Source organism: Cajanus cajan, chromosome 4 (assembly GCF_000230855.2).
Source record: "Cajanus cajan strain Asha chromosome 4, NIPB_CcT2T_4, whole genome shotgun sequence".
NCBI lineage: Eukaryota > Viridiplantae > Streptophyta > Magnoliopsida > Fabales > Fabaceae > Cajanus > Cajanus cajan.
Genome location: NC_138520.1, coordinates 62,514,477 through 62,527,249, shown reverse-complemented (window position 1 = coordinate 62,527,249; position 12,773 = coordinate 62,514,477). Strand labels below are relative to the sequence as shown.

The 12,773-nt window shown below is 29.1% G+C and overlaps 1 protein-coding gene and 1 pseudogene across 1 annotated transcript; both read right to left on the bottom strand.

Annotated features, from left to right (window-relative positions):
- Positions 1-3,175: 3,175 nt before the first annotated feature.
- LOC109788653 (putative glutathione S-transferase) lies at positions 3,176-4,548 on the bottom strand. The gene is made up of 2 exons (XM_020347430.3): positions 4,174-4,548; positions 3,176-3,856 (listed from the first exon to the last, which is right to left on the bottom strand). The coding sequence occupies exons 1-2, from the start codon at positions 4,492-4,494 to the stop codon at positions 3,500-3,502; spliced, it is 678 nt and encodes a 225-aa protein (XP_020203019.1). The 5' UTR covers positions 4,495-4,548; the 3' UTR covers positions 3,176-3,499.
- A 3,219-nt stretch (positions 4,549-7,767) lies between these two features.
- Positions 7,768-11,159, bottom strand: LOC145957434 (uncharacterized; annotated as a pseudogene).
- Positions 11,160-12,773: the final 1,614 nt, after the last annotated feature.

Below are 12,773 nucleotides of genomic sequence, written 5' to 3'. Positions count from 1 at the left end.
AGTTGGAGTGAGTTTCTCAGCCCAAAGTGCAAGATCAAGATCCATACAACCAATAATTATCTCAACTACTTTCTTACAAGCCTTAAAGTTTGTCCCATTAAGCATGGATATACAATTAATTTGAGCAGAAAAGTTAACAACACTAGTAACAACAACTGTAATAGAACATAGATAAAAAAAATTTAATTACATGCTCACAAAGTAAAATGAAAATAAAATAAAATAAAATAAATAAACATGTAGATTATTTACATAATAGACCCATTATAAGATATCGAGCACAACATTAATTCTTTGTCTTTGGACATACAGATTAACTTGTTAGTGGTATTCTCAATGCAACGATCAAATATTGACAATTAATTATGTCAAATAATAGCCTTTATTTGGATCAACTATTGTTCACATGATTGTAACTTTATAATTGTCACATATTTATCATCACAGGCATGTTATTATTTGGCCAAATTGTGTCTTCCTTTGGAATGATCACAAATTGCATAAATAATCTCATACTAACATCTATTGCAATTTTTAATTAAATTAATTTCTATAACAGGGATTGCTTTGATATATTACATCAATTAGTTTAATTAAAATTAGTAGACAATTAATTAATAAAGAGAGTCTATAATCTGCCAAAATTCACACTCAAATCTGATATAAAAAAAATATCAATTCAAATTTGAACATAATATCAATGGTTGAGAGAATTTCAAATTTCAAGAAAATAATTCTTACGCGAATGCCATTAAGATTTCGATAATGTGAGATTTAATATATTGATCATATAATTTTCCCAAATATCATTTAATATTACAACAATGACTTTGACAAAATTATTCCACTTCTGGTAGTACTCAAAGGATTAAACATAATACCATGTCTTTATCTATCCTTTTCCTTTTCACTTTTCATATTATTTTCCTACTTTCAGTGAGGAAAATATTCTTTTATTTCATTGTTGTACAATTATCTCACTTCCAGTAAGAAAATATTCTTTTATTTCATTATTGCAGAATTATCTCACTTCCGTGAGAAAATTAAAATGCTTAAAATTTCTTCATTTGACAACCTCTTTTAGATCATTGCAAAATTATTATTATTATTATATATATATATATAACATTCATGAAAAATTATACAATTTCACAATACAAAAAAAAATCCCTTTAATCAATCCTATTAATAAAAATTTAATTTTTAATCGATCCCCGAATCCATATAACCAATTAAACCAAATTGAAGCTATTATACGACCAACGCATTCAAATACATGTACTGTCAATGAAAAAAAATGTAATAATACACTTTAGAGCCCCATAACCTAATGACAACGACGACTCTGATACCACTTGTTGGGATAAATTTCTTAAGCCAAATAGAAATTTTTCATTAATCAATATTAAGAACCGTTGTCTTAAATTATAGAGTTAAGGTTAGTGACAAATACCTGTATCCATTGATGTTGATCAAAAATTACAGTGGAATAGTCTTTTGGTGCAATGATCTTCCTCAACCAAATCATTGGATTCCTTAACGGGACTTGATGTTACTCTTCTAATGGGGAGACAGAGAGACGTGCGTTTCTAATTTGGCATCTTGGGGACCATGACTGTCTTTACGATTTTAAACCTGTTAGGGTTCCATTAACCCATAACAGGCCAAATCTGGTTTTCACTTATTTGGGCTCATATCAGTTTTTCTTGTTGGCAGTCTAAAGGCTCATTAAAATTAGATCACTTTTATTGAGCCCAACTAAATGTAAATAACTAATATAAATACTAAAAATAATATATGTAGTCCACAATAATTATTAGAAATAAAATTTCTAACATTGAGTTGCGTTACCTACTGGGTTAGTGTTTGTCTTTTAAAATATCGGTTTTTTTTTATTTATATTTATGTTTATATATTTTTTGAAATATCTACTTTAATTTTGCATTAGAGGAACATGTATTGATTTTTGGAACTAAATTTTGAGTATTTTTAAAAATATGAAGACGAAAATTATTTGTTTTAAAAATCAAGAACTAAAATGAAAGTTAGTAATTATTCAAGAATTAAAAATACCATTAATTTTAAATTAATTCAAAATTTCTTTGGAAGTTCAAATTTATATTTTTAATATAACATAGATTATATGATATAATAATGTTATTATTTATGCATGATTTTTTCATATAATTCTCATGTTTTATTTATAGATGTGCTTATAGTGCGAAGATTTATGTTGATCTTAATAGTCATTTTGCCACATCAAAGGAGATTTTTTTCTCCTGCAAAAATTCCTGTCTCAAAAAAAATTTAGGATCAATTAAATTCGTACAATAAGACATTTTTTTATTTTCTAAAGTTATTCCATTATTATTTTTAATTAATTACGAACATTTAATATCAAATATTTCTATTCACCTATAACACATAGTTCGGCATGAGAAGTATTGAATAAAATTATTTTTCAATATAAATGCAACATGAGTCAACATTAAAAACCCATTACACAATCATTATCCTGTTTTCTTTCTCATATTAAATTTATTCCTTATTTTACTTTGACTCTTCAAAAATTAAAATAAAAGTTAATCATTCATATACTGCCAGTGTAAAGTTTTTTACACTAGTAAAATCATATCTTTTAAATTATTTTATTTTATTTTTATTTCATTAAATGAGCAATTGACATGATACTATTAAAAGATATAATTGATTGTCAGTGTAAAAAAACAGAGAAAACTAAGAAACCATGGCAAAGGATAGGAATATTGTGATTTGTAACCAAAACAAATGTTGGTATTGCATTGGACTTCAAAAGCAGCAAGAGTGCTCTCAAAATGGGCTATTTGAAACATGGCTAAAAAAGGCCACCCCTTACATCGTCCACGTCAAGCCCACTTCTTCACACGAGTCTCGTTGTGGGCCTGGCCAACAATATATTTATTTTTTCATGAAGAACTATGGTGTGCAAGCTGATGCTTAGGTTCTTCATTTGCTTCACACTGCTGCCACAAAAAAACTGGTTTCTTACTTGCTTTTGCTTTCTTTGTTTCCATATGGTTTCAGCATACACGAGGTTCTTACTTTATATTAGGATGGCCAAAAAAGTTTGTAGCCGCTGCAATCTTGCTTCAAGTTTCTTTAATCATCCGAGGTAAGAACTTTGAAGAACAAAAAATAAAAAAGATGCTTTTATAATTTATTAATTGAAATGGCAAAATATCAAGAATGGACTAATTTTTCACTTGGAGAAATCCCATATTACAAGTATTATTTTGAAACCAAATCCCAACAGCAACAACTAAATGACAAACAACCGAAACAAGGAACCCGCACCATTTTCCTTTGTAGTTGTAAGTCACACAACACATGAATCTTTATTTATTTTTATTGATAGAAATCATAACAACACCAACTATAATGACAATAACGATGTTTAAATCTTAAATCCTATTATATTATTTTAATTCTCTACCACTAGTGGTTCTCACATTGCATAAATCTATTTTGAAGCAGAAAGACTTTCATAGCGTCTTTTGAAAATTGCAAAAACAGGGTCTCTAGGGGGCAAACTTTGTTTGACAACAGGGTGGTTGGTTAATTCTTGGCTCCATTTGTAGAGTTTGGGAAATTTGTCACTGGTGAACAACTCCAACCCCCCTATTTCTTGAATAATTGGGATCCAAAAGGCAATGCACACAGCAGCAATATCTACCAACCCAATGTCCTCTCCTCCAAAGAACTTCTTGTCCTTTATCTCATTCTCTAGAAACTGCAGAGCCTCCAATGATTCTTCACTATTCTTCTCACGCTCTTTCTCATCAACTGTGAACACAGCTGTCCATGCAGCAACCACAACCTGATTTCATATATCAGACAACTTCACTATTTTTGTCATCTCTAGCAATGATGGAAAAACACCCGTGACAGGATATTAAAAAAAAACAATATGATGCAGAATTTCTCCATTCCCAAAATTAAAAATCCTAGACAATGTCATGAGTATCAAATCATAATCATTGTTGACAAAGTTGATAGAATAGAAATTATTCAAAAAAAAAAAATCATGATAATGCAAAGTTGATTATTGAGTTTTCTAACATATTCCAAGATTTGACATTGGGTGATAAATGAGTACAATTGTTCAAAGCAAGAAAAGAAGAAAAGATGGGTTACCTTGTCATCTATGAACTTGGACCAGAAACGAGCCAAGGCTCTTTGGTAAGGGTCAGAGGGCAAGATGGGGTTGTGTTTCCATATGTTATCGATGTATTCAACAATCACAAGGGACTCTGCTATAGGCTTCCCATTGTGAACAAACACAGGAACCTTCTTGTGAACTGGATTATACTTGAGGAGAAGATCACTCTTGTTCGACAAATCTTCTTCCACATATTTGTATTCAACTCCCTTCAACTTGAGAGCGATCTCAATCCTGCAAACAAATGTGCTTCCCACAGCTCCCAAAAGCACCAACTCTTCCTGATTTGAAGCCATTATTTTTAGCACTTCAATTGCAAAACTTATCTTGCTCTCCGAGTCCTTAAGGTTTATGGCTTTATATATATAGCTAAGATGATTAGTTTAATATAATATTCTATCTATGCCTTGTTGACTACAAATCTGTAAAATATTTTATGGGTACGAGATAATCTCGTGTCTTATGTAAAATATTAATTTTTTAGTAAATTAATAATCATTTTATTCTACAACCTCTTACAACACTTTTTGTAATATTATTCTTAATTTTTTTATCCCATTAATTTAGCTTATCAGAAAATTTATATCTATTTTGTATTATTTTTTTTACATAAAAATACAATCTGTCATAAATAGATATTGCATATGAGAATATTCCATAAAAGAAAAATGAACAAAGAAGCCATCGAGTCAAGAAGCTAGACTCCATGCATCTTCTATGTCTTATACGTGATGTAAGGAATGACATTAGCAATATGTCTTTAACAATTAATATAAAGTAACAATGGAAGTGATGTAAGGAATTACATTAGCAATATATCTATTACAACTAAAATAATAGAATTGACCGAATAAACAGGAAACTGAGGCAGGCCGGTCCCGGTTTGTCTAGAGGTGCGATTGTCGCATATCAATACATTTAGAAAAAAATAAATAAATAAATAAGAAAGATTATAGACTAAGTTCCTTCTTAATTATCTCAACCGTTTCTTCTAAATCACCAGGTTAACTATTAAAAAATTATATAACAGTGAGAATCTTTTATATTATTTTAAAAATAAAATTATTTCTTATATATTTATTTTATACTTCAATACAAAATTATGATGTTATTACAAATTTCTCTTATTTATATTATTATCTTTTTCTATGTATTATATTCATAAAAGACTAACAAATATTTTTGGTATCTTCAGAAATTTTCAAGTTTACTTTCATTAAATTTTTTGTCCTATTTTAATTTTTTAAATTTGAAGATATATTATTTATATAAAATTTAATAATAAAAAATAGTATAAAAACAAATTAAATAAAAATATAGTTCAATCTTTTGAAATTTGTTAACGTAATCAAATATACTATTTTGAAATAAATCATTATCTATATTTATGTTATAAATGTTTCTATTTTAAAATATTTATATATAAGGACACATATCAATAAGTTATTAATTTGGATGATATTAGAATCGATTGTATTAAGCAAAACATTAAGATAATGAATCAATATTTTAAATAAAATTTAACTATAAAAAGTTGATAAATATTTTATACTAATAATATTATTATAAAAAATAATATAAAAATTCATATTTATGCTTTAGCAACTCATAAAATATCATATCATGATCAACTCAAATTTAAGGAAGAATCAAAGAAAAAATGTGTGTTTAAATATCGATTTGAAATTATGTTCAAAGAAAAACAATTTTTATTGTAAAAACACTACAAGTAAGTTACTGTATAGTGACACAATAAGTGTTACTAAAAATTACTTTTACCTACATAATAAATATAACATATGTTGGTATATTGTTAAAAAGTATGGGTAAGCTATAGTGACACGCAAAATATGTTGTTAAATTTTAATCAAAATCAATACTAAAATTGTATGTAGATATATGTCAAATAAATATATAACTACGTATATTATATTTATAGTGACACTTTTTAAATGTTACTATATGTAATATTTATTGTAATAAAATAAAAATTATCAATGTAATTTTTTTTTTAATTTCAACTAAATTGATTTCCAAATACACTAAAACGTTAGTTCCAAGGAATGATGGAAGCATTGATTTGCAATGGAATACGACTATGCATGTATGGCAAAAGGCTGGATTGCCTTAAACCGAAATACCAATTGCAATAGGCATACAAAATGGCATTTTGATTGTAATAGTAAAATAAGAGTTTAGACTTTAGAGTGTGATTATTTATGTATTTTCTTATTACTACATCACACGGTTTGTGGTGCAGTTTTGATTCGATTTTTAATTTAAAATTCATTTAACTTAAATAAAAAAAGATTAAGTACAATTTAGTTTAATTTATTTTATGAAATACATACTAAATTAAATTAATCTTGTATAATTTAATTTGATTTAGGAAATATTTTAGACTAGTTTAAAAAAATTGGACTTCAAGTTAAACCATGTTGGACGATGGACACTCTCATGGACAAAATTTTTAATCTTAAATGTAACATTGTCTTTTTTATTAATAATGGTTAATTTTATTAATTTATTTATTATTATAAATTATTATTTAATTGTTGAGAAGGAATTAAGGAATTATTGTGAACTTTAGTTATTTAGAAGTTGCTTTGAGTAGAGGTTAATTAAAATTGACTTGTTAAGAAAAAATATATAAAAGTCTTTTTTAAGAAGTGAACCTCACAAGTTCATTTTCTGAAGAAAGTTAGAAAGAATAGTTCTAGAGTCTAGATTCTTCCCTCTTCTTTTAAGCTTTCTGGAGAGTGACCTAGAGCCTTTCCAGAGTGAGGTTGTGTAGCTAGAATTGAGATTCGAAACTTTAGAGTCGTGAATCAGAATGGTAGTGGCGGTTCCATGCAGAGTTCTCAAGACAACCTATCTTTCTTCTTCTTCCTCTTTCTTAATGATTTAGAGGTAAGGGAAGTTAGGACATGCTACTACAGGATGCATATTCTACATCGGTTCTGCGAGGTCATCTACATCAGTTCTAAAATCGATGTAGAATAGAGCGACTTAAAAAATCTATACCCTTTTACATCGATTTTAGAACCGATGTAGATTATGCCTAAATCTACCTTAGTTTTCAAGAGAACCGATGTAGATTTATACATAAATTCACAAAAATTGATGTAAATTTACGCATAAATTTACATATGTTCTTTAGAAAATCGATGTAGATTTCATTTTTTTATAAAAAAAATATGCTTATTTTTAGATTATTTTTGATTACCTGTAATGAACATATATATAAATATTTCAAACAGATTTTTCAAATATAAATATAATGGATAAATATTGTGCATCAAGATTAACTTGCCTACCAAATTATAATAGCAAAAATCACACAAACAAATTATAATATACATGCTTATATAAATAGAAAACCATAAAAAATTATTAAGCAAAAATAATGTCAATAGTTGATTACAACATTAAGAGATAAGGAGAAATTATTTAGAACTATTGTCTAAGATAACAATGAAATACAAAAAATCACTTCTTTCTCTTTTCTTTTTTCAATAAAATATGATGGGTTAGAGTTGGTTGCCTCTTCTTTTTCTAACTTTTGGTGACTAATTGCCGGAATTGAGGCTCCTTCTGTTCAATTCAATTACAACATCTGATGCAGTAGAACACCTAATACCAAATAAAGGCAATAAAAACTATTAACAAAAAAAATGAACAAATAAATTTAATGTTAACCTCTTATATATGTTTTTTCTTTGGATAGAAATAAAAATATTAACATAACTTGAATTATAACATTTATATTTAAATTTGGTTACAATAATGTTTTTTTTTTTTTTTGCAAAATCATTGAAGATTGGTAATAACATTATAAGGGTAGAAAACCCAATTTAAATATCAACAATATTAAGAAAGATAATAAATTGATAAAATGTAAACTCATGATTCTTCTATTTTTCTCTCACCTAAAACTGTTAGATTTTTCTATTCTTCAACAAAATTAGTCAAGAACAAAAATCAACTAAACCACCCAAAATCTGCTAAAAATAATAGCTCATAAAAGCTGCAACAACTAAAAATCTACTAAAATTGCCAAACCAAGATCAACTAGGGTCCAAAGCAGAACAACCAAATATGTTTCTATTTCATTAATCCAATTAAAATGAGAGAGAAATTAAATTAAGAATTTTGTTAAGAACTTTAATATTGGAGTAAAATATGTTTTGATTTTTTAAAATCTATAGTGACATAATGGAGTTCACAAAAATGAGTTAAAAATCCATTTAAGAACTCAATGATTAGAGATGCTCTAATGCTATAAATTATAATCCTTGACAATTTAAAATCACTTATAGAAGTAGCGATACTTATGAGCTTCTGGTTTCACTGAGATTATGTAACTTATTGTGTAGACCAATTACTTGTGCTGAGAGAAATTCACTGTCATAGGGTCCAGATTCTCTATATATCTGCCTATTTTGCGTCTATGTAGCCCCAAAGTTAACTTAATGAGGTTGATATTTCTTATATAATAAAATAAGTACATAATTGTTATCTATAATTGAGAAAAAATATTATTATAAAAAAGAAAATTAGAACAATATTAACATATAGATAGATACTTCTATTTAAAATTGTTGTAATATAACTGTGAATAATCAATCGAAACTCTTATTTGTCCTCAAACATAAATAAAGAACCAAAACACATGTTTACTCCAAATGATTGGTGCCTGCATGAAATATGAGCATATATGTATAATAGTCCATTCAGATAATGTGATAGAACCAAAACACTAACCTTGGTAATTGGACAAATTAAAAACTACTAGGTCATGTGAAAGGTTCTTGCTGAGGCTTTCTTTCCCTTCAGTTGTGATCAAATAACAGTTGGCCAATATTATGATCTAACTTGTGATTTTTGCACTCATAATTAAAGTCTGGGTTACATACCTTTACTCATAATTACGCCACAAACAAGAAATACTAGAGTTTGGGTTAACTTCTTCAATATCAATGTGTTGAAAAAATCATACACTTTAATTTTACAAATCAGATTCTGACTAAATTTGTCTCCCTTGCCAGGATCAATCTCTTATCTATGTTACACCATTACCTACCTAACTTTTTGGGCCCCTTCTATTAAAAAAATTATTAACATCCACATAAATTATTTTTACAATTAGCAGCATGAATGATGAATAAATCAACCACATAAAATAATAATACTAACAGAAACAACAATATCTCTTAATAGAGTAAAATATACTTACAAACATCTTCAGGCCAATTGAGGTTATTTTAAGTTGCTGCCCAACTTTGAAGTTCAACTCAAGAACATCCTTAACTGACTTGGAGATATAATAAATTCTTTTCACATGATTTACATCACTATTTCTTGTAACAAGATAACCATTGAATGGAAAATACTCATTGATCCCATAAAAATCCCTTATATTATTAATAATTGCTTCATCTTTGAAAAAGACAGTAGGGTCAACACCCCTCCATTTGCCTTGAATTTGTAGCTTTCTTTTGCTTGGAACCCTCTTTGCCAAGTTTTGTACATTGTTGGGCTCTTGAGTTTCCTTGGAATTCTGCTCGTCACATGTAACAGGACTAACTTCCAAATCTTCGGTATTACATTTTCTTCTAAAACGGATTTTAAGACTTCTTCATGTGTGCTTTTTTTTCAGGTGAATTAATCTCCAGTACTTGTGCATTGTTAAGACTATGGTTTGTTGGTTCTACACATTTCTCATCGATTTCTATTTTAGTTTTTATTTTTCTGAAATTGTTGCAAGTAAACAATTACAAACCTATTATACCAAACAAAGGTTTGTGACAATGAACATAAACAAGGCATAAATGGTAACTTGGAATTATTTTCTTCGTTCAATAGAATTTCCTGACTATCATTTAATAAAATCATCAAGAGAAACGAATGTACTCATGAAAAACTACCTGGTAGAGGAGAAACTTTTTGCAGTACAACAATGAAGAAGGCTCTAGTGTTCTGATCATGAGGCACTATCCTCATGCACTGCTCTAGAGGGAAATCTGAAACTTCCACAGAAGACTCAAACATAGCAAGATTCTCTATGGCTAGAATACCCTCACCAGCATTTCCATTAACATTAGTAATGTCATCTACATCAACATTACAACTACTACCAACAAGATCCTAATGGCCTCTGCCAGAAGGAAACATACTTGGAAGAATTACACTTCTACGTAACTTAGAAACATCTTTGTAAGAGCATCTCTAATGCCCCTTATGCCACATCACTGCCACATCAACTCTAGCTCACTTTATGGGTTGCTTAAATTTTAGCAGAGTTGCTTGTAGAAGCAACTCTGCTAAAATTTAAGCAACCCATAGTGATGTGGCATATAAGTAACCCCTATTGGAGATGCTCTAAGAGACTAACCAAGTGCCCTTGTCATACACCTGTATCTCCAAAATTAAACACCTTTAAAAAAAATATTGAAGGCAAGCAACTACAAAACAAAATCCCTCCCACATTTGAAACCGCAAATGGAATCACATGTAGAACCAACAGCTTCTACTAGAATACATGCTCAAATTAAATAAACTTTCCTAGTTGGAAAGTTTAAAACTTATTTTATACTATCGACATAAATGTGAGTATATATTGATGGACATCCAACTAATCAGATAGCATAAATATGATTAGAAAGTATACACTCGCTACTAGTTACATTCCAAACAAAAACCAATTAGAAAAACAGTATTCCAAGTCCATCAAAAGTCAAATACCAGGGAATAAAATCTATAGGGCATAAATCTATAGCAATTAAAACTTGTAGGTTGGAAAGACCTTGTCCCATCCCTGTGTTCCTGCAAAAGGGTAAAATAAGTCTTAAAATATAATCTGGTGAATGAAAATTTTTTTTAAGTTTTAAAACCCTAAACTACCATTTCCTCCACATATCAAGTGCCTTAGGAAGGGTACCATCACCACTGCATGGGACATCACAAAGAAGACGATCAAATAACAATTGGCCAATATTGTGATCTAACTCCGTCCTTTAATAATTCCTGTCTAACCGGTTGCCTGTACACATTCTTTTTGTTTGGTGGATGAGAAGATTACATCTTTGGACATCAACATCATTTGCAATAACCTAATAAAAAAATTAATGAGGAATGTTGTATATGTAGCTTGCCCAATCATTACATGCCTAATTTAGATAGCTCTTCAATCCAGAAAATCAAAATGCACCTAGCTACCAATACAAGGTAAGAGCAACAAATACAGGGCAAAGATGTGACACCCTCTACCCCAAAATATATAATAATAATAATAATAATAATAATAATAATAAAAAGAAATATCTTATTGGATAAAAAAAAATAATTAAAAATGAAATGACAATTCCAATAATCATGTGAGTAGAGAATTCACATTCATGTACTTAATCCAAATAGCAAATAAAATTACAAAGAATAAAAATTTAATTTTTCAAAATATATACTTTAATAAAATATAAACAACATCATATTCTAATTCTATCTATGTCCCGATGTCACATGTCCTATTAGAGCAAAACCCAACATAGAAGCCTAAGCTCCATCGTCCACATCCTTAGCCTCATGTTGCTGATGGTCTCCTGTATATCAAACAAGGGAAACAACACAAAAGAAAGGAGTGAGAAACATCTCACTCTGGCTTAAGGTGTAGGAACGCACACCGGATAGCCAAACACAAACAATACAGTTACCTCATAGATCAATCAAAAACAATAGCTTATCCAAGTCATACAAATAGTAATTTATCATCATTTAATAATAAGAATGCACATGCATGGACACAGACTTCATTTTATCATGCATGTGGTGCCAGTAAAACATCACATGGCATATTGCCGCTAGCAATACATCAAGAGTAGTCTAGAAGTACATGCCGGGTCACATCCTCTGCGCACTCTCACTAGAAGGATATACTTCCAGAGTCTCGTCGGGATAGCTAAGCTGCGCAAGATACATCCCATGCACACAATGGGAGAGACTGGGACTTCCAAACCAAGTTATCCCCAAGGACTGATCCCCAAATCTTTTACATTAGGGGCCTTCTCTGGCGGTGTATTCCATATCGTACCCTTAAAACATTTATGCAAATGATGCATGTCCATCAAGACTCTATGCATTCTCATATCACATTATCATTTCCCATGGTCATATCGCATCATCATATTTCGTCATCACATTTCATCATCACATATCATTATCACATTTCATTCACAATCTTCACAGAGCACTTTATTTTGTATTAAAACTCATTTATTTGCATAATTAAATATACATTTATACATCTTATACAGCAAGGAGTACAACAGAACAATCAGAAGGTAAATAGAAATTATTGAAAATATGTCTATTTCTCATAGGGTTCTCTCAAGAACCCACAGAGCACTCTAATTCATATCAAAACTTGTTTATTTTCAAAATTAAACACATATTCACACATCTCTTTTAATAGGGAATATAACGGAATAGACAGAAGGCAAAACAAAAATATTCTTATTTTTCCTATTGCTCATAGGGTTCTCTCAAGAACCCATAGAGTGTTCCAATTTATGCAATAACA